At 38.2% G+C, this 22,379-nt stretch overlaps 1 protein-coding gene across 5 annotated transcripts in view; it reads left to right on the plus strand.

Annotated features, from left to right (window-relative positions):
* The window catches only part of prkcz (protein kinase C, zeta), a 161,451-nt gene that overhangs the window by 88,701 nt on the left and 50,371 nt on the right, over positions 1-22,379 (plus strand). For 4 of the 5 annotated variants that reach the window (XM_015337182.2, XM_015337183.2, XM_015337185.2 and 1 more), the window contains one exon: positions 19,023-19,108. In XM_015337182.2, the coding sequence (XP_015192668.1) occupies positions 19,023-19,108 (86 nt within the window). Of the gene's footprint in view, positions 1-82; positions 295-19,022; positions 19,109-22,379 lie in introns of those variants that run through there. The other variant, XM_015337184.2, reaches the window with a different exon arrangement.

The raw sequence follows: 22,379 nt of genomic DNA on the forward strand, positions 1-22,379 counted from the left end.
TTAAACAAAGAATCCCCCTACCAATGGGCTTGCTTCAGGAGCCTCAGAAAATAATCTAACAAGGCACTGGTGTATACTGAGCATGCTCCAGATAGGACCAAAAGGAAGAGGAATGCCAGCTTGCTAGACAGCCATTGAAACTGAGCTGCACAGAGAGAGGGGAAAGGAAGCTTCAGTGGACAGCACCTAAGGGAAACATATTTAAAATGAAAGGAGGGCTGTGATTAAAGGACGAGGCAACGTCACCTGCCCGAGTGATGCTACTGACACTTCTGTTCTATCTGCGTTTAAAAGGTACCACCTTTTTGATCATAGTAGAGTCTGCAGAATATGAGGCAGGTGATTTCCATCCTGCATGCCTGATGCTAATTGTCAGTGTTCATCTTCTTACCCAGGGATCTGTCTGAGCTGTATCAGTGGCTGCTTCTGCATTCTGTCGCTTCGTACTATAGTCGTGGTTAGTTTAAGCAGCCTTTTTAATTTTCTCAGGACCTTTTGTTGCCTCTGATTAGCCAGGGGCAGCCTGTAGCCTCACTCACTACTGATTTGCCTTGTCAAGCTGTGGATCAGTGACTGTGCAGTGCCTGAGGACTGGCACTAGTTAGTGGTATGCCAAGGTTTTCGGCGCTGTTGGGAGACAAGAGGCAGACAGATGCCATTCAGTTCTGATGAGCATAAAATATTCAGTGCGGTGGTGGGATTTGTCTCTCCGAGACGGCGTTGAGTTTGAAGAAGACTTGCGGGTCTAGAGATATACAGTATTTGACTCTGCCATATATGCAGTACAGTTTGTGAGCAGCTGTTGAGAGTGATGTCAATGTATAGTATCAACCACCAACTGGGAGAAAACCTAGTTTCAACCAAAACATTCAAATCAAATGACCCCTGAAGGTGTGATTCTGATGTCCTCATGCTCACACATCTCCACCGGGTGGCAGTAGTTTTGAACTGTGCCTTTTCTTTTGTCTTAAGGGCAATTTCAGTTTCTGAACTTCCTATTCCCTGTCACTATGTCTCCCCTGTGTTGTGTGCTGCTTTGGGCATTTTTTTAATTGCTTTAGTTCACTTAGCTTTTGCTTTAGAAGTGTTAAAGAGAAAACGTTCCTTATGTGGGTCAAGCATGCCTTTCCTTTTTTTTTCCAGCAGCAAGTGGAAAAGATCTGGCTGCCATCAGACCTTTATCTTTAAGATAAAGATATTGATTAGCTGTTCTCTATGCGTTAAGCTCAGCTCGCTGTTTCAGTTCAAAGTGTACAATTCAATGGGGTAATTAAGTATTGTCAGCTCAAAATCGCTTTTCTTCGCCACAGTCTTTGTTGTGTTGAGACTTCTATTTCTTTTTTTGCTTCTTCTGATATGAAGTGGACCTGTAATTCAACAGCTTCAGATGCTCGCTTCCTGTTGTTTCCGAAGAGGCTGTGACCTTTCGATAGTCATTTTTAGTGTGAAGAGTTTTCGCTTCTTTTCCTGTTGTTGGCAGATTTTTTCTGGTTACTCTGGAATAAAATTAACTATAATTCAGGATGCAAATTTTATTCAAATGTTGCATTTCCTAAGGCAGCAATATCAAGAGGCTTTCTACTTGTATTCTTGCTGTTCACCTCTGATTATCAGGTTTATAGCAAACATACTGATATCTCTTTACTTTAGAATTCAGTATTTCTGCTTAGTGTCTTGTGGTAGACTGGTTTCTAAATCAGGTGCTCTTTTCATTCCCTGTACTTGAGTTAATAAGATTTTTTTCACTTTTCTAAATTAAAGTGATGTAAAAATTGCAATTGCTGCTGACCTGGCCTTTCGCTTAGTTTACTCTTTCTTGTGAGAGACGATTTGGGAGAGCAGAGGGAAAGTAATTGTATTTTCTTTATATATATTATTATCAGTCGAAACACTGTACCACCACTCTACGTACATGTTCTGTAACATTACTTTAATATGTATATTATGTACCACGTATTTTTGTTGGTGCAATAGAAATACTTCTCCAAAATGATATGTTGTTAACAAGAGTAGGTAATATCTCATTTTTCCTTCTATTTAAAATGATAAGAATCTTAATTAATCTTCTTCTGCCACTGGAAAAATAGGATACAGAGGACATACAATATTTTGGCAAGGACTGAGGAGGTTTGTGGCCAGCGTCATATGTTACAATGTGTTACATGTTCAGTATTTGGCATTTGAATTCTTGCTTTTGTTTCATTTAAAGAAGAATGCTAAAAACTTGGCTTGTTCCATCCTGTAGTTTGAATTGAATTACTACCGTTAAGACTGCATGAATTTATATCACTAGGCAGAAGTAATATTAAACCCCTTAGTTCCTCATTTGGGTAAGTGTTTAATGAGTCTAAGTGAGGACATAGAACAGAGGCAGCTTAATGTATTTAATAAATATTTCATTATCCAAGCTTTTTCAGAGACCTTTGTTCCTGTCTTTTTATCCTTTAAACAGAACATCTCTAGGTGGATAGCTTATATTCTGCCAGTGAAGTGTAATACTATTTCAACTTATATTTTCTTCACAATTGAGCTGTGAAAAAAACAACCTCCTTACAAATCTTTTTTTCCCCATCATTATACATCTACAAAGTTGAAGTACTGCAGAGCAGGAGACCGAAGTCCAAGAGAGGGAGATGGTGAGAGCTGTGGTTTTGAAAATCGAGATAATGAGAATTCTTGACAATTATTCTGGTCGAAATTGCAGGGGGATTGGTTTGTCAAATTTAATTTCTCTTTCAGGGAAGAGTTTTCAGCCTGCCTCTACCTTCTGACTGTACCCAAATGTTTGAAAGTGGAAAGTTTCCTTTTGTCTCACAATAAAAACAAAAGATTTAAAATATCGCTTTTTTTCAAGCTACAGTAGAGTTCCCAAAAGTGATATGTTACCATGGATATGCTTAGGAAATCTCAAAATACAACTCTCTGATAACATAGGAAATATCTGCTTTGGTTGTGACAGCACTCTAATTGGTTCAATTCTCAAATGGAAAATTAATGACATAGAAGCCTTGATCAGCAACATTGAATTATCTGCATTCATGAACAACTGACAAGTGTGAAATCCGCATAGAGGATATTTAACTATGTATAGAGCTGATGAAATATATCCATCTGTTCTCAAAACCAATCAAAATCTTTAAAAAAGCCGTAAAGCAATAAATATTTGCTGAGAGTATTCTGAAAGTACACTGTGGATATCCTATAGAGTATATCATAGGAGTGATTACCATTTTCTAATAATTTTGTTAATTGACTTAAATACTTGATGGATTATGAATAAATGGTAAAACCTCAGCCAATGGAATGGCCTCTGCTTCTGTTATTTTAAATAATTGTAACAAGAAACAGTTTTCAGTTATGAATTAGTTTAATCAAGCAAACGGTCAAGTAAAATTATGATAGAGGCTGGTTGTCCCTTGCTTTTTAAGAAGTGTGCTGTGAAAATAGTTTCACATTACTTGAAGAATAGGGCACATATTTAATTGATGGCATGAACCTTGTTGGGCAATTAAATTAATTCATTATTTTAAAAATAATTACAGAAAAAGGAACAGGTCCTAAAGCTACAACCTTCTAATTAAAAAGTAAAGCTGTTATCTATGGTAATTGTGTCACGTGGCAAAGTGGAGATTTTCAGGTGTGGAGAGAAAGCAAAGGAAAACCACATAATGATGTACTGTACTAACAGAAATAACCTAACAAGCCAGGTGTAAACAGTTTGGCCAAAGGAAAGAGTGCATTACATTACAGCAAAAGGGACTGAAGATAAGGTACAGCCACTGACAGAAGTAAATAGACTGCTAACTAAAAACCTAGATGCATGCTCTCCTGATTTTTCTTTCTCTTACCATAATAGAACAGAAACCTGCGTGTGATGCAGATGGTGTTATTGGACTGAGAAGGCTATTTGTCAGAGTCCTAATGGTGCTGAGCTTATGATATGGGTTAAGGTCATCTTGGCTTTAGAACTTTGAGATTGAGTCACAGTGCTGACTACTCAGCTGGGCACAGGAATGCCAGGAAGACATTGACTCAGGTTACCTCCCACCCCCCTGATGGCCCGAATCGCAGAAGCACTGTGATCATCATAAAAAAAAAAGCCCCTCCCAAGGAGGGAGATGACACATGATGATTGTCTGTACTTTGATTCTATGTGTGTGTTAAAAAAAAGCCTCCTCCTGCTTGAAGTTGGTGCCCTGGAATTTGTTTTTCAAAAACGTTAATGGAATTTCCATGCCACTATCAGATACTGTTCCTGCAAGATTGGTCATTTTGGAGCATTATGGAGAGCTCCTGGTGGTTGTTCTCCTGACTGAACTCTCTGCAGGGTGAAATTAAGGTATAAACCAGCTGTATCAGTCTGGCTTACAATGATAAACCCAGCCTGGGCCTTTCTGCCACAGGGTTAGTATCTGTTTCCCCCTGAGAGACTCAGTTTGAGCAGCAGTGTGCGTGCAGGCCTTGCTTGCTGTGATTTTCTGCTGCATTTGCCACTGGTATGGAGATGTGGAAAGCTGAAATTCTTATACAAAGGGAATTCAATCTTTGTTTTTTTAATGCCTCTTCAAATTCATTATTGTGATGAATATGCATCACTTCCCCATTGCAGAGGCAAGTAGGAATATTTTCTTGCAGAACGCTTTTGAGCTTTTCTGTTTGACTTGTAAAGGTTCTGCCTGGGTTGTTTTTTTATATGCTCTGAGCTTCCCTTTTAATGTACAGCAATGGGAAGTAAAAGGTTTTCAATTCAGGTGCTGTTTGATGTCTCCAAATGCCGGGGAGATAAATGACTGCACTTATAGTATTTTAATGCTGGACCTGGTCAATAAATTGCTTAACACCTTGGTGGCTGACTCAGTCTCTTGCGGGAGTCTTGTCCAGTAATTGAGTTCCCAGAGTCTCTTTACATCTGCTGTTAGCTGAGCTGACAAAGGCGAAGCATTTTGCTGTGAAGCCCGGCTTTGAAGTCGTGCCTCTAGGTGTTCAGCTGCAGATTTTGACTCTCATTTTGCTTTGGTTCTGTGGTGACTGCAAAGAGTGGTGCTCAATTCTGCCCCTTTGTAGTGTAAAAATCTGTGGCCATTAAAAACCAGCTTTTGAGGTCCCACCCAGCTGTTTCTTCCTGGTTGTTATAGAAAATTTGAAATCCATAGATATACAGTACAGTATATATACAGTACATACATTTAAATATGTCTGACATCCTATGTTGAGCTCAAACTGCTTGATTCCTCTTAGAAGCTGTGCTAGGCAGTAGAAGTACAGACTTCTCAACAGACTACTCTTTGAAAAGTGGTCTTAAGTCCACTCTTAAGAGAGTCTTAAGAGACGGCTGATGCAGAGTCATTTAATAGTTGAGTTTTTAGCACAATGTATAGGCCATTCTGCTGTGAATTTACACAACCTACTGAGTACAAGGGAGATTCATGTTCATTGTTTCCACTGTATACATAGCTTTCATTAAGGCAGCGTTGCTGGAAATTCCAGATCAAGGTATCAACTCTATGAGGAAGGGTAATGGGAGTTTTGGATAGAAATGTATCATTTTTAGCATTGGTGGTTAGTCAAAGGATTTGTACAAAATGGGATCAGTTTTTTTGGCCTAGATTCAATCTTCAAAGATGAGTATTCAGAACCCAAATAGGAATATTTTGTTTATTTGTAAGATGTAAGTTTACTTTTATCACTATATTGTGGGCAGAATGTTACCCACCCACCTCTATAGACACCACTCAAAAAGAAAACTGCTGATGACCAGGAAAATGTTCCAATGTGTTCTTAGTCAATGGGCACACATGAAAAAAACAAAGCAAGTTTTTAAATTAATCCTGGCATTAGTGTCCTCTGTAGGAGGTACTGCATTACTAGTGAGAAAAATGACTTGGGCTTTCATTCAAAACTTTTACTTTTAGTTCAGGACACTTCAAAATTGAATTGGAAAATCTGTTGCCTTGTCTGACGCATCGAGCATTTAAAGTTTCAAAAATCTTCTTAAGTCCACCCAAACAACAGCAAAAGATACAAGACTCAAAATCTCATATCCTGAGCAATTATAACCCCAGTATTGTGCAATGTTTGTACTTTCATAGTAGTTTTATAAAACTACTGTTCTGCATATAGTAAGTAGCTCATTGTTCTTTCATTTTTATATATTTGAGTATTTTGATTTTGGTTCTAATATTACCTACCTTGATGAAAGCCAGGAATGTTTTTTTACCGTGTTTGTAACATCAAATCCCTGTTTTAATCTGCAATTTTGATTGACATTTCAATTGTTTGCTCTTGACATTTGTTTCTGAACATGTTCTGCTACTCCACAAAGTCTATCTTCTTATCTGGAATGCAGAAGAAGTATGTGGGACAAGCTGTTTAGCGTGGCAGCGTAATGTATAGAAGTGAGTCAGAGTATAAAAAAGCCTGATGTTTAAAATGCTAATGTAATGCTAACTGGCCTCACAGAAAGCTCCTTTTTACCTGCAGTAATCTCAGAAAAGAGAAGACCTTCACAGCTGTGTTAACTTCTCAAGAATAAAAATGGCTGCTCATTTTAGGTTCCATCCTGGATCTCCAAGTGCAGACCACAAGGGCTCGTTACACATTGCTTCATTGCCAGACAGGATTGTTTTCTTACTTTTCTGCTTTCTCGAGTTGGGAAAATGGCCCTACAGATTTGCCTTCAGGCTCCAGAGAGTATCTCAGGAGGGTCAGCATTTTCATGGCAGGTTGTTACTGTACGTGAACAAGCCCTGAACAAGGGAGAAGTCACTTCTCAGGTATACTGATATACCTTCTTAGATTAGAACATTAATATGCAACTGTGGTTAATGAGCAAGCTGGGGGCAGCACTGGATGGAATATATCTCTACTAAGCTGGAATCAACTTTGCCCTGTGGGTACTTTCAGTGAATAAATATCTCGCTGTGAAGGGAAGATATTTTTAATTCTAATTTGTTTTCTCTTGAGGTGCAATTCGGTATTAAAAATAATCCAAAACCTTCCTTTATAAAAGCATGGTCTACTGAAATTCATCCAGAGTAAATGTGGTCTTTTATCTTTCATAGGGTACTACTTCTAAAATCATAACTACAATTGTAGGCATTTCTTAAGTATGAATTTGAGGGTAGTTGAAATTGAGAATTTCTCCTGCCTGCGCTGGGCAGCAGGTCTCATTGTTAGTCTCTAGTTGGATGGACTCCTGTGATATCCTCTGGATTTATCATGAAATTAAGGACTCTTGAATGCAATGAACAGTGAAACTAGTATTGATTGAACAGTTGAGTGAAATAATGTTGTTTATTATCCTGCCTACTGCTGAGAAATAAATCTTCTTTCCTCCTCCATTATTTCTCTCTGAAGTTTTAAGAATCTAAATCAGTTTTACAGTTTAAGGAAAACATTGGGTTGCATTACTAATGCTGCTGCAAAAGAGAGTGTTTTCTCAGCAGTGATTTCAGTCTATAGATTTTCACCATGAAGGTCTGCATGAAGTCAACTACATCTGAATCTAAATACATTCATTGCTGTGGTATACAAGGCAAGCACTAGCTGGTACTTTTCATAAATCCCATTTGACCTTGTCTAGTCACATGAGTTTGTTATTTAAACTCTAAGGTCAGCTATTTTAAATTTATTTTTATTAAATTAATGCTGACTGAATGGGGTGTTGATGGATGAGGTTCTTATTCTCACCATTTTTCACATAAGAAAGCTTATGTCTAGTCTTTGAGGCGTCGAAAGGGAGATGTGAGTAATGCTTGCTGTTATTATCTGAAGTAATGCACACCTGGGCTTCACTTTTTTCTTTTTACCAGGAATAGAACAAAATATTGTTTTCCTCATTGAATCTTGATGTTATATTGTACATGGCTAAGTCTTGAAAACTCTTGAAAGCACATGCACATCATTATGAATTTATGAGTACTGAAACCTGGACCTTGCTGATGGATGCCTGAGTCAAATAAAGTTCACTTCCAGAAAGATCATTTCTGGTAATAAATCATGTTTTACTATCATATTAAAGGAGTAAATGGGAGATTATTTCATTAACAATAGAGTAAGGGCATAATTTGTGGACACTGGCTTTCTTACAGAGTGAGAAAAGAAATGTGACCAACATTTTGAATTAGAGAGTTACATAGTAGAGTGAGTGCACCTATGTGGTAAATGCACCAGCTGAGATGTTCACAGCAACTAGGCAAAACCTGCCATGTTTTTGAGTGCAGGGCTGTCGCCAGCAGGCCAGTTGGTTTGGTTGGACGTTGGCTGTGATTGGTGAGCTGCAGTTGAGCCATTGAAGGCTCATTGGTGACCAGCCTCATGTTACTTTTGTGCTCCATGAGTGGCTTGTTTATCATGGGGCAAATAACTCTTGACACCTTTCATATCTTCTCGCCATTGGGCCTGCTGTTTTTAAATAAGATCCCTCACAAACATAAAATATACAGTATCTCTGGCTATGCTCTAACTGTACGTAAATGACAGTGCAATGCCCAACAGTGGGCATATTGATTTTGCCCACATATAACATTATACCACATGGCACGGCATTTGTAGTATAAAGCTTTATACCAGTTCAGATCAGTAAAACAACAGTATAATGGCTGTGATGATCACGGCGTTGCTGCAGTAGTATTCACTTGAAGTGATAGGACAGAGAAAAATCATAAAAAATAGTGGGTAACTATGGAAACAGAGCTCCTTGATTTGCACCCTATTTCCTTTGGGTGCCACAAGTTAACAGGATTAGTTTGTGATGCAAATGCTGAGTGCTCTAAAGTGCCGATTTAAAAAAAAAAATTGGTTTGACTTGATAATGTACAGGATGAGACTTCACAACAGACTGAAATTCAGGAGCAGGTAAATATTTTGGAAGCCAAGCTACAGTATATCCCAGGCCTTCAGGGCGAACAGGAACAAGTGCTCTTGGGCTTTTGCATCTAAGCAAGCACTGAGAGAAAGAAACACTGTTTAATATTATGCTCAGAAGCAAATAATAATAGAAAAGTCGTCATATATATATAAACCAGATATCAGCCTGTGGGATTCTTATTGGCAAAACAGGTAGGAATTGAGTTGTAGATTTGTGAGCATTGCACTGCATAACTCTGCCAAGGGTGAGTGCCAGTCTTTCCCGGCCATTTGAAAAAATGTTTGCACCAGCCTGTAATCCAAAAAACAATTTTTTGCTCCTGCAATTTTTAAACACGCTTTACTTAAAACTTTTAGTGACAAGTGCAATTGGAAACAAGGTCTGTACAAAAGACATGTTCTTTAAGAAGGACAGAGCAGTGAATCACTTTCCCAGCAGCCACTAGCAGTCCTATTGCCTGTTTTTCAAGGGACTGCAGCTGCTAATGTGTCTTTATATGCGGTTATCATATAAACATGGGAAAATGACATAGCTTCTTTACATTATAAAGATGAATGTTTTGTGTGACAGTTTCCCTATAATGGCAAACATATTCTGAGACCAAATTACACTTTGACGTTGTCTTGAAGGAAAACTTTATCAGAGGATTTGGATCACTTTTATGCTGTAATATAATCTCATGTATGTGACCGTCTGAAAAGAAAGGCATACACTAAAGAATCCTTGTGAAATCCAGACTTCTGGAGTTCTGTGAGCTTTTACCAAGCCTGAAATCTGCATTTTTCAGATGGCCTCCTTATGTCACGTTTGTAGAAACTTGAGAGATGGATTAATTAGTAAGTAAAATGAATTTACAGATAGTCAGTATTTGTTGGCCAGCAAGCAGAGTTTAAACTTGCCAAATCTTTGATTTCCAATCGCAACAAACAAGTTATAATAGGTTGGATTTCATGTGGCTTTGCATCGTTTAGTGGTGTCAGTGAAATGTACGTTGACATGTCTTGAACAGATTTGGGATTTTGCTCTTGCTCAGTTTTGTCTTTGCTGTGCATACTTAGCCATGTTAAAGCACTTCAACCTTTTTTTATCCAATCTTTATCAAAACTGCTCAGGTTAGGTTCTGTAACACATAGCGTTAGACGACAGGGGATTACATCACTGGATTGCAGTGGTTAATGCTTCGCCAATCGACTGGAGAAGCGAATGAAGTCAACAGGAGTTAACTGAAAGGGTTCCACCAATACAATGCTAACGTGTAGCTTTGTGGTATACAATGCAATACTAAGCTTAGGCAAAGGCTCCTTGCTGGAGTGCTGTCATTATGTCTAGAAATGAGTTTTGGACATGGCACCTATCTTGGAGTCAAGTAACGAGGCCAGCTGGAGATTGCCTGAAGGCTGGAGGTGTGCACATCACTTTGAATCTTACCATATATTTCTGACAATAATATTCTGCACATGAGAGGTGTTGGTTCTGCCTCGGCTATAGAATATTATTTTGTTGGAACGACAGAATAAAAATAACAACGAGGTTTTTTTCTCTCTCTTTAAATGTATACAGTTTTGGAGGCAGGCTTGCTGTTGAGCAGAATTCCCTGATTATCACACTTCAGGCCGCCCCTGGTGTGTTGAGTTGCTATGGAAACAGTGGCAAAGAGAGCTGGTCCCCACAGCTCCCTGTAGGCCTCAAAGAGAGGAAACAAAGGCCCGCGCACACTCCAGGACGGGAGGATTGTGTTGCCAGTCAAGTTAAACATCCCCGGACACAGAGATCCCCACTGTAGGCCAGGGCTGGCTGGAAGGAATGGCATGACTGAAGCTTAACACTGGCAGGTGAATGCAATTAAAATTCATGCCTGACCTCATGAAGTAGTGCAGGGCTTAAAATTTCTTCTTTTATCCATCTGGGTAATCTGGATCTTGAAATTTCATTAAAATCAAAAAGTGATTACACGTGAATATGGTGGTGTCTCCTGTTTGTTTCTAGAAATGTATAGTGTAGAGCTTATTTCCTTGAGGTTGTGTTTCTTTCACCTTTTCCTTCTTAGCAGGATTCATTTTTCTTTTGCTAAGGGAATATAGGGATGACATACCCACTAGACTAGCAGAACAGGAAATCCCCTTCCTTTTCATGTCCATAAATATATATTAAATGTCTTATTTACTGTCATTCTCTTTTGAACCTTGTAATCTCTCTATCGTATATTTATATTCTACATTGTATCTTCTAATACAAATGAGAATACTCTTCTATCTGAAGAGTATGTGAAATTATGAGTCAGTCTTAAGCACTAATCCTCCTTCTAGCAGTCTAGCAATTGCTATCATTGCTGTCATTCATTTCTTATCAAAATAGCTTCATCTGATTGCTCTTAACTGGCCAACATGATTGAAGAAGGAAGCACTGTTTATATACTAGATTTTTTTAGAAAATATTTGTAGAGGAACTTTTAGGCAGTACACTGAAAAAATGTTGAGCTGGTTTGATGTAAGTGTATTTTTCATAAAACGTCCCAAAGTAAAAAAATGATACAAATAATTAATACAACTTTTAACTAAGCAGAGCTAAGATAGGGTTCAATCCACAGTTAAGTTTAGGTTATTGAGTATGTTTGATATTGGTGTTACCACCTCGTAGCCTGATCTCATGAGCTACCTCAGAAGCTAAACAAAGTTGAGCTTGGTCAGTGCTTGGATACAACACCTCTAAGAAAAATCCAAGGAAAACTTTGTGGATGAAAGTGTTGTTGGAGGACCAGTAGGTCACACTCTTCCCTCTCAAGCAACTTCGCTTAGGATACCTGCAATTATTATCCTAAGTTTAAAATAATGTATAGTGTGTACATAAGGTATAAATTAATGCATAAATGATGTAATAATGTAAAACTCCCAGTGATTCTATGTAACAATCACTGTTTATTTTATAACTGGTCCTGGTCTTTTAGCAGAATTGTTGAAGCTCACATAATGTTGGAATTATTGTGCACTTACTGTACACCTTTCTGACACATTTTTTTTGTCGAATCCGCTACCCAAGGAATCCCTCATACGATAATACATTGTGTTCATGAGGATTTCTCACTGATTTCTCAGATGAGAAACAATTTCTGGACCTTTTTCTACATGCTGGTTGTGCATTGAGGTCCATCGTGGCGTGTGACTTGTTGGGCATGAATTGCTCGTTATGCTCCAGGGTGATGCAAGTTTTCTCAGTTGTTCAGCTAAGAGGTCCAGATCGTTATATTTCATTGACCAGCTCAGTTATATACAGTTAAATATCCTGCTTTTTTAATTTTGCTTTTATTATTCCTACTCCTACTGTCCCAGGGGACAATTAGAAAAGGACTGGCAGGAGGCATGAGAGTAATGATAGTGATTAGTTCAGATCTCGCTTCTCAGTGTGTAATGTCATTCCACGCTAAATCATTTAAACAGCGGTCCATTTACATTTCATGCTGGTAATGTATAGTAATCCCATTTATAAAACAGTGTTTTAGAAAGCGCAATAATTTACATCAGCCTGAACTATGGCCGTGTGTAGAAATCATGTCTGCTGTTGCTTGTCATCAAATGGTAAAAATCAATTTATTAATAATGCTTTGACTGGTGGTAATTAGGAAGTCTCTGTGCCACAGACAACATGAGTGCCTCTTGCTGGGATCGCAGCTTGTGTAAATTGTTCTATACATAAAATATACAGTGTGTGCTGGAAGCTCTTGAAAAGGGCTATGATATGAGTATTGTATGTTTTAATAAATCTGAGTGACAACTCTAGTGTTACATCACTAGGTTTAACTGATCATTTATATTCTTCTGTATAACATCTCAGCATTTTTTTCACCACATGTATTGCATACTTCTTCAAAGATCTGGAAGTTGTTTTATCCTTTTTTTTCACATCACAGGTGCTGCTTCTGATGCACATGGCAGACTTTGCTAGTTTTGTCCTCTTTAATTGCATCATGTTTGGTGATGCAGGACACTACGGTTTCCCAATGTGCACCACGAAGGCCTGGCATCTATCATGCAATTTAAAGGGAACCAGTCCAGATCTACATGCCTATTAGAACATGGAGGAAACCGAGTCCCCTGAGACACATTACACAAACATCAGGCAACACGCAGAGTCTCCAAATCATGACTTGGACCCAGGTCCTTGTAGCTGTGAGGTAGCAAGCACTTACTAATACACTAATTTGCTACAACCAGTAAACAATATTGGAGTAGATGTACTCATTTTTGCAGTTGTTTCAAATCAAAGAGCAGTCTATAATAAATTATACATATGTTTATTTATGATATTATAGATATGATTATTATCTTGCTTAGAGACTCCACCTGAGTATTTTGCACAAGTAAATTAAACAGATTAGAATTTATCCAACTTAATATGATCTTAGAACCCTTTTTTTAAACGAAATTAGAGACTGTACTACCGCATTCATCAAGTTACTGTTCCATGATACCATACATTAGAAGAAGGGGTGAGATGCAGTCTTGGGTTCGAGCCTGGGTATTGTCACTTACAGACGGAGAGCTGCCAAAGGTGAGGGGAGGGATTAGTCAACAGGGGTTCTCTGTTTCCCGGGTTCTTGCAGGCTTTCAGAGCTGTCGGCTGAGCTTTTTAACAAAAATAATTGGTGGTTTTAAATTACAAAAAAATTAATCCTCATACGGCAGAATTTGTCCTGTGGTGCTCATTAACAGCCTTCACATGAAAGGGCCAATATTTAAACATGTATTCCACATTGCCTTGTTTTATGTAGATTTCCAGTATGAAAGACACATGAAAGTGGTTTGGAGGCATCTCGTGGATACCCGAGTCACTGATTAGCTTTGATTGTTTTTTTTTTCTTTGCTTTGAGAGATAAATAAAGGCGAGTAGAGAATGTATAACACAACTTTTCTTTGAAAAAAAAATATATTTATGTGGTTTACCTCTATTTCAAAAATCCAAATGATCTCAGTTTGAATAGCTCAGGAATCCTAAACTTCCAGAGGTAGGATTGATTGCTGTAACCACTTTGTAATATGGAATTCTGAAAGATATGTTGCAGGAATTTATGGTAAAGTATATATAAGCATGAATAGAGCACTTTTGCAGGCACTTTAATTACCTAAACTGTCTTAGACAGGTAAGTTTAAATGAGGATATTGTGGCACATCAGGTTATAGTGTAGAAAACTTTCAACTATAAACCCCCTATCTTGTTCATGGGTGTTTCTTGGAGTAATTAAGAGGCAATAACTATGTAAGTGGTTCCAGAGCTAGTAAATCTGTGGTTGATATGGTAACGTTTCAGACTTCAGCACCCAAAAAAGACTTTGATTTCAGCCCTTGGTCTTGTTTTTCTTCATGATCTATTGCATTCAGTAGCAATTTTCTCTGCTGTGACAAGTAAGATGTTCTTCATAAAACATTTAGTTTATATATGTAAAACCCACATTTCCAATTCTCTCTAAACTTTCTTGAAATTGCAGCATTTCCTTCTTTGGTTTCTGATTTCTGTAATAAGTTGGTAGTATGAGTGGGATATTATATTTTGATGGTGTTCATTGTCCATCTTGATGCCATTTAGGTCTGTGTAGTCACAGATGTGCTAATGTTACAGACATTTCTACAAGCATTGAAAGATATGTGATCCATGCATGGTGATGATTGTATTCTGAGTCACTTTATGATCTAATATGTCAATTTAGCTGCACACAAATCACATGTGAGAACAACAGCACATAAGCAGGACTACTCAGAGAGAGAGATAACTCCTGGCAGACAGATTTTGGTAGCTTCACTATTTCCTGGCCTATGTGTGCGATTGCATTTTTCATGTGTGCATGTCAGTTTGATCAAAAGACTTAATGTTGACTGAGCTGATTTCCACTTCTGAAAGCAGACCTAGGGTGAGCAACAAAAACAAAGCGGGAAAAATGAATTTACAAGCAAAATTAAAATTAAAAAAATGAATTGAGTGGCAGCCAGGAGATCCAGAGTGAGTTCTGGATGAAATGATTGGGTTTCTCTGGTCTGCTTTTCAGTCCCACGTGTGTTACACGTAACTCTGTTCTGTTCTGTTGATTTAATGTTTTTCTCTTCACAATGTATGACGAGCTGCTAATTAAAGACTGAAAAATAACCAACTGGGTGATTAAGTAATTGGTTATGAAGGTAGCAAAAAAGATCTGTGGGATCACTCTGGTGTATTCCTGCTCTGGCAGGGGTTGAGACTCATCTACAGAGAGCGGTGAGAAAAGGCAAGAACGTTTCATCGATTTGGTGTGAACCCTGTTGTCCTTTCTAACTGCCACTCTGGGTTTTGCACAATCCAGTTGACCTAATCTGCTCCCTTAATTCGAACAGTGAAGTCGTTTTTCTCTGCTCCAGCTGCAGTGGGGCTGTTGGAGTAGAACGACTGAAACGTGGTCCAGGCGGGATCCGCCCCCAGCCCTTCATGGTGGCTGAATTGGTTGCCCGCCTGTACTGTACAGTATGTCAGGTGTTTGGGGGGTAAAACCTCCTATCGAAATGCAAAGAATTATTGTTAATTATTGTTTTATTATTTAAGTGTTTGTGTGCTGAAAGTAGCAAGGCAGCAGTGCTATTTTATTATTTCTATGGCCTAGGGGTTTTATGGAACAGAACAGTAATAACCTTTATTTCATATAGTGCCTTTCATGGTACATCGTCTCATAGCACTGAAGAAAATCGCTTAGTTTTGTAAAAGTTGACTCCTGAGCAGCTCTGTTTATTGTTGCTTTCTAGAGAGAAAGAAAGTGAGCAGAAGAGGGATGATGGGAATCATTTATGAGCTCAGTTCCTTTGATAGGTGCCTTGTATTTCTTAGCTTGTCGGTCAAGTCAGAAGCATCTCTGTATCCCTGCTTCGCTGGCTTTGTTTCTGTTTAAAGGTGCCCTCCTGCCTTTTCTTGTTTCAGCAGTGTTATACAGTAGCTGACAAACAGAACAGCTCCACTACTTTTACCACACAGTGCTGCCAGCAGTGGTGGCAGATGACTTCTCAGTCAGAGGAAGCACTGGTACAAACAGTTGGTCAAGGAATGGGAGGAAGACAGCTGAGATGAAAGATCGAGTCAACCTGTGACTTCCCAGTGCTAAAGTGAGAAAGAGAAGTCGTAAGACAAAAAGACATATTTCATTTGTATGGTAATGGTGTTTGAGTTCTGCAAAAACTGTTTGGCCAGTTCTCCTCTCTCTTTGTTAAATCAATGTTTTCTTCTCATTATTGTTGCTGTACTGCCTAGTTACTTCTGTCTTTATTCATGCTTACTGTAATAAATTATAATTAAACTGTAATATTCAACTAAACCTCCTCTTTTAAAATTAAATATTAAATATTTAAGTTAACAAGTAACATTTAATGTATGGCTTCTGAAGTAAACAGCCATGGAAAGGTTTCTTGCTGAAATATTTAAGGCTTTACTGTAAATGCCTAAAGAATTAAAGTACATTCTCTACTTGTGATGTTTCTGGGGTATAAATTAGATTAATTTGCATTCAATAGTCTTCTTTTTATTTTAACATAAAAACTTGAAATTACAGACAAATTACTTGTCTTTAATCTTACTTTGACTTGCAAGTTATACAACTACAACATTCTTCTTGTCAAAGTCTACATTGACTTCTGAGTTGTGACCTGCAGAGTTTATACTTTTTTTTAACTAGCAAGGGAAAGAAAGGATAGTATCATCCTCCACTGGGTGTCTGTAGTCCTGAATGAACATGGTAAACAAGGGATATACGTGATTTTCTGTTTTCCCTCACAGACCACACATTTTTAAAGCTTTACAGGAAACAGTTAACTGCATTTTGGATGTTTCCCATCAAAGTTACAGTTTCAGTTATCCACAGTCCCTGCTGGACAGGTGCAACAGGAATGAATGGCTGGAAATGCACATTAATTTAAGTTCTTGTTATCCACTCAATTCCAGGCATGTTGATGCTGCTGCTGAGGACAACTTAATGAAACACAGTGGAGATCTGCCTCCACAGAGGAAATAAAACTCCGCAATCCATCCAATGAAATCCATTTTTTTTGATCAAGTGACGTTATATGACTTGCAGTGTACAGCAGATAGGAAAAGGCGATGGAACAAAAATCAATAATTGAGAATAAAAGCTGACCTTTGCTAACTGATTAATGGGTTAACAGCAGTGATTGTTATGAGTAGTAGCAGTAATGTAATGTAGTGGTGATATTATTTTAGGAAGGCTTTGATTCCCTTATCTTCTGTTTGGAGCCTCAAGGTGCCAGTTTTCTGGTCTCGTATTTCCATGCCTCACCAAAGACAAGAAGAGCAAGCCCCAGTTTACTGTTTCCTGAGAATCGTTGCAATAATCATCAAGAGTGACTTAATCTGGCAGGACTGTGCTGTGAGCATGTCTGTGAAATTCTCTTGTGTGTGCATCATGTGAATCTGAGTTTGAATTGCATGGGTACTCAGATTCTCTCCTGGAGGGAAATCTCCAAATAACCTCTTTTCTTATCCTTGGCAGTTTTGAAGAGTATTTATATGATTGTTATTCAGCTTCGGTCTTGAGAATGACATAGACAGCAACCTTTATTTTTATTATTGGTTGTCAATTGTTATTCTTTCTTATTTTGACAAATATGTCAAATTCTTTTTTTTGGCTCAAAAATATAGTTTCATTTCAGGACTCTATTGTTGCAGAACCTCTGGAAACATCATCAGTCCACCTTACTTAAAAACTTTTCGTATTTCTTGTTATGTTTTGGAATCCTTTGTTCTCTTCATGCTGTGAACATAATGTTTTTGAAGAGAATCAAAATCCTTTGTTTTCGTGGCAGAATTCCAGGCGTCTTTCAGTCATTCAGATTGTCAGAAAGTGGGGGTGGAGTTGTAGAATCGGTGCTGTAGAAGGAAACAATTGTAACTATTGAGAAACAAGACATTTTTCTCTATAATAATCTAATGCTTTAAAACTCTGGAGAGCCAGTTAATCTGCAGGTTTTCTAAGTCTCTTTAAACTTCAGCACCTGAAAAGCCTGGGGAAGTTGTTAAATGAGTCCAATTAAGACCATAATGAGCTGATTTCGGTGAATTGCAAACTGGCAGACACACTGGACCTCATCTGGAATCGCCGATATATAAAATCTAATGATTACAAATACAGTTTTCGGCTGCTTCCATAAAACAGAAACTGATAAATCACACCTTCCTTTTCTTTTTTTAACCTTTTTAAATAAAGTAAGACATGTGTTATGTAATGTAACCTGTTTAAATTTAATTTTATCAGAGTAACACATCCAGATGCCTTAAAATAATGTACTTACGCTTGTAAACACAGACAAACAGTCCTAGAAATAAATGTTTCCTCATGCTGGACTTGCTATTGCATTCTTCAAAAACAATAAACTGTTTTATGTCACTGTATACAGGGTATCACACACCCATTTGTGCTTGGTGTATGTTATTGCCGACGTCATAAGAAGTGGTTCATTAATGTTTGCTAAGGCAAACATGACATTCATATTTATTAGTTGTCTTAAATATTTATTATTTTATTTCACCTGACATCATACACAAAAAAAGTGTAAAGGATGGCAAGGAGCAAATAAGAAAGATAAATCCAATATTATTAAAAATATTCTCAGCTAAATGCAATGATGTGAACTAATCTGTTAAGGTTTTTCTTGTAAAGGGTTTGTTGACAATGGCTCAGCAGCAGAAAAGGAGGCTGGGGCTATTTCTAATTCTGATCCTTTTCACAATCACTACAAAAGCCCATAAACAGCTGAACAGCATGCTTCGCTACCTTCCCTGTCTCACCTGGCTTTCCAGCACACACAGACATTGTAGAATAGTAATAAGATTAGAGTCACATGGGAGAAAGGAGAGAGAGAGAAAGGGGAGAGGCAGAGCGAGTGTGTATATTGTGTGCGTGTGTTTCTCTCTCCCTCTCTGTGAAAACCTGACATCTTCTCTGATGTGATTGACTCTTCAGAGGACTTGAAGAATTTCACGTAGGAAGACAGCTGGACTCGAGTTGTTAATCTGCTCTCTCCCCCCATCAAGTTTTTGGGGTTTACTCTCCACGACCTCCAGTCATCCCCACCGCCTCTCATCTTTTTGAGTTTTGCCATGCTGCTTCTTTACACCTTTTTCATCTCTTTCGTAGAATCGATCTACCGTCGCGGGGCCAGACGATGGAGGAAGCTCTATCGAGTGAATGGGCATCTTTTTCAGGCCAAGCGCTTTAACAGGGTGAGTATCCCATTAGGTGGGACGAGGGAGGTGAAGGGGTTAACAAAGGTTTCCCTGCTGGGCTAGCAGGAAAGCAATCGCACCTCAGCAGTCCGCATTCCCTTCGACCAAAAAAAACCCCCCAAAAATCAAAACTTAAAAAATTCTCTTTTGCTGTCGTGATATTGCATGCTTTTCCCTTACATCTGTGGCTGAATAATGGATGCAAAACATTTCAGCACATGCAGAACCCGTGCTGAAATGTCAAGATTTTGATGCATTATTTAAAAGTAGATGGCCTATTTTACAGATGCTTAGTTTAAGCCTATGTGTTTTTTTTTTCTTTTCTCCTCTTTTCCTTGCTGTGTGCTCCTGGGGCTGGTGTTTCTAGACAATTGATTTTGGATTTAGATACTGAGTGCTTGTCTGCAGATGCCCTTAGCGCTCATTTCATTTTAATGGCTCTGGTCCTGTTTCTGCTGTGCACACTGGCTCCTGCTCTGCTGTGAGTGGCTGCAGTTAATGCAGTTAGTCCCATTATAAGGTTAGTTTTTTTTTCAATTCGAGGGAAAGGCAAGTTCAGGCTGTTACACTCTGAACCCTGCTCTCGAGAGTGTTTTCTTTTCATGGACTTTCTCAGCAAAAGTTTCGCCACTAAATGTCTTGAAAACCAAGCTCTCTTCTTCCCAACACCTTCAGAATCCTATCACTTTCACAGGGATGCACACAGAAAACATATTGAATGTTACTCTACTACCTCCAGAACGTAAAACACATAGAACCTTATATTGAAAACACTTAGGTGTTTAAATTCCCCCCCTAGAAAAACAATGTGGATTTAAGTGTCTACGTGTTCTAAATATAGGACCCACATAATTAATCGCTGTACAGTACATGGGGAATGGGTGTTGAAGTGATTACACTGCAGTATGAAGTTCAGCTTATTATGACTTTTTGTAGTGTAATGTCGTACTATAATATACAATATTTTTAATAACATTTAAAATATGTAGAAAAACATAGTCTAAGTATTTGATGTATATTTACTGCTCTTCTGTTTATAAAAATAGGTAACAGACATGAAGTTTTCAGGACTGGTGTCAACATTCACATGAGAGCCTTTAGCCTGTGAGTTCTGAAATGGTTCAAACAGCAGAGAGATGTATTTATGGCAGGTATTATTGTTATTTATTCTTGAATCTCCACTGTTATTCAATTCTGGTCTGGGAGATCTCAGTACTTTTTTATTTGTATGAAAGAAGAGGACAGATTTGAATGAATGAGTCAGTTATAAATAATATCATCTTGGCATCTTGTCTCCTTTGTCCAAATCAGACTTATCCAAGAAAGAAAGCTATTATTTTAAGATCTAGATAATTTGCTATTAAGCCTTTTAAGCATTGTAGGCTTACAAATGAGAATGTTAATACTGACTGAAGGCTACCTCAGGTCTCTTTAACAATAGAGCCTTGCACAATGGCACATTTACAAGATTTTATAAAAACTATTTTTCTTATGTTTCTTATATCTGAAGATGAATGTAAGTAGGTCATCCACACATTTGAAGACTCAGTTGTGAAGCATGCTTCAACCTGCTTAGGTCTTCTATTGCTTTGCTGCTGAGTCACAGCTGTATGTGTCATCTGAAATTGCCTTTGGTAGTTGATAGGGCTGTAGTGTCACACTCGGACATAGCCAGATTAAATTATCTCCCTGTGCTTGGATCTATCTCATTTGCAGAGTTTGTGATGGAAATAGACACATCATATCTCTTATAATCCATACACCATGGTTAAAAACCATTGTTTAAAGCAGAGCTCAAGGTATTTCTGTATTAATGTAATAATTGTGCATTACTAATTAAAGATTTAAGATAAAGGTTGCAAACTGACATTAAAGTTGACCTGCTTTTGATACCTTTGCTCCACGTGTTTCTGCTGAGCAGGACATAAAGAGCATTTTGGCCTGTCATTCTGGGACCGAGAAACATTTGTGTAATGGAGTTAGGCACCTACATTTCTAAACCGATTGTTAGTTATAAGAGAGGTGTTTTTAAACAGCTTCAAGATACACCTGTTTGTCCACAAACCCTTGCAGCAGAGAACTCAGCCTGTGGACAGAGAGAAAGGTTAGATTAATAAAGAGTAAGAAACTATCCAGCTCTTTCTCAGCTCCTTGATGTGAACAATAAATTAGATTCTGTGTTAACTGATTCCACTGGCAATATTTTCAAGGAAAAACAAGCAAGAGGTACAGGTAGCTATGTTCAGAAGTATTTCACTTGAAGCTCTAGATGAAGAAGATACCTCATCAGACATTTGAACACCAGCCTTCTTGAGTGTCACTAATTTCCAGTGCTGTGAAAGAAAAAAAAATAAATGCTGTACAAAGCAGTGAAAACAAGGTGATAGTGCAAGAGGCATTTTAACTATACGTAAAAATGTTGTTCCTTGTAAAACTGCCCCTCATTCTAAAACTCATTTTAGTTTGTTCTACAATAAAAGATATTGCTGTTATTTTGTGTTATAAAAACTGTCGATAAGTGAAAAGTAGGTCATTTTTTCTTCTTTGCTTTCTCTTTCTCTTCTTGAGGTTCTTTTTAGTTTGTTCTGACTGGAGAAACATTCAGGTGCACGCTGCTCTGACAAGTCCGCTGCTGGTAGTAAGAGACACTGCGGTGAATTGTTGTGAGCAGGAACAGTGTGGAGTCAGACCCTCCTATAAAGAGACAGCTCTGTTGCCATGCCAGGCAGACAGCTCCCTCACAGCCTGTCTGCATCCTATTCTCTTGCCTTTGTGGCCTTTTTCTTGAACGATTCCCATGTGCTGCTCGAAGCCGACTCTTTTCAAAACAGGGCAGCCATTTTTTTTTATTGGACTGCAAAAAAAGAGATGGCCTTTGAGAACAGAGCTACTTCAGCTTAACATGCTCTTGACAACATGCCTGCTGTGACTGCACACAGTTAATTGTGCTTATCTAGGAAGGGGAATGAATTTTATTTTTACTAAGGTTATTTTTTATCTCTTTTTATGTTTCCCTCTATATATACATGAGAGATTTAGTGCTCGCGAAAGTTGCAACATTGACAGAATTAGAATTTGAAGAGCTCTCTACAGAGCAGGTGCATCACAGATGCAGAAGCTATAAAGCAGTCTTTTCAGTTTTCACCCACTAGTGGGCCTTAGGCTGACAAGTAATAAGGGCACAAGAGAATCCCTTGGTTTCTCTGCCTTCTGGACCATGGGCTCTGGCTTTGAGTTTGCACAGGGGTGTCATACAATGAAAAAACAA

The sequence above is a fragment of the Lepisosteus oculatus genome, chromosome 25, assembly GCF_040954835.1.
Source record: "Lepisosteus oculatus isolate fLepOcu1 chromosome 25, fLepOcu1.hap2, whole genome shotgun sequence".
In the NCBI taxonomy this organism is placed as follows: domain Eukaryota; kingdom Metazoa; phylum Chordata; class Actinopteri; order Semionotiformes; family Lepisosteidae; genus Lepisosteus; species Lepisosteus oculatus.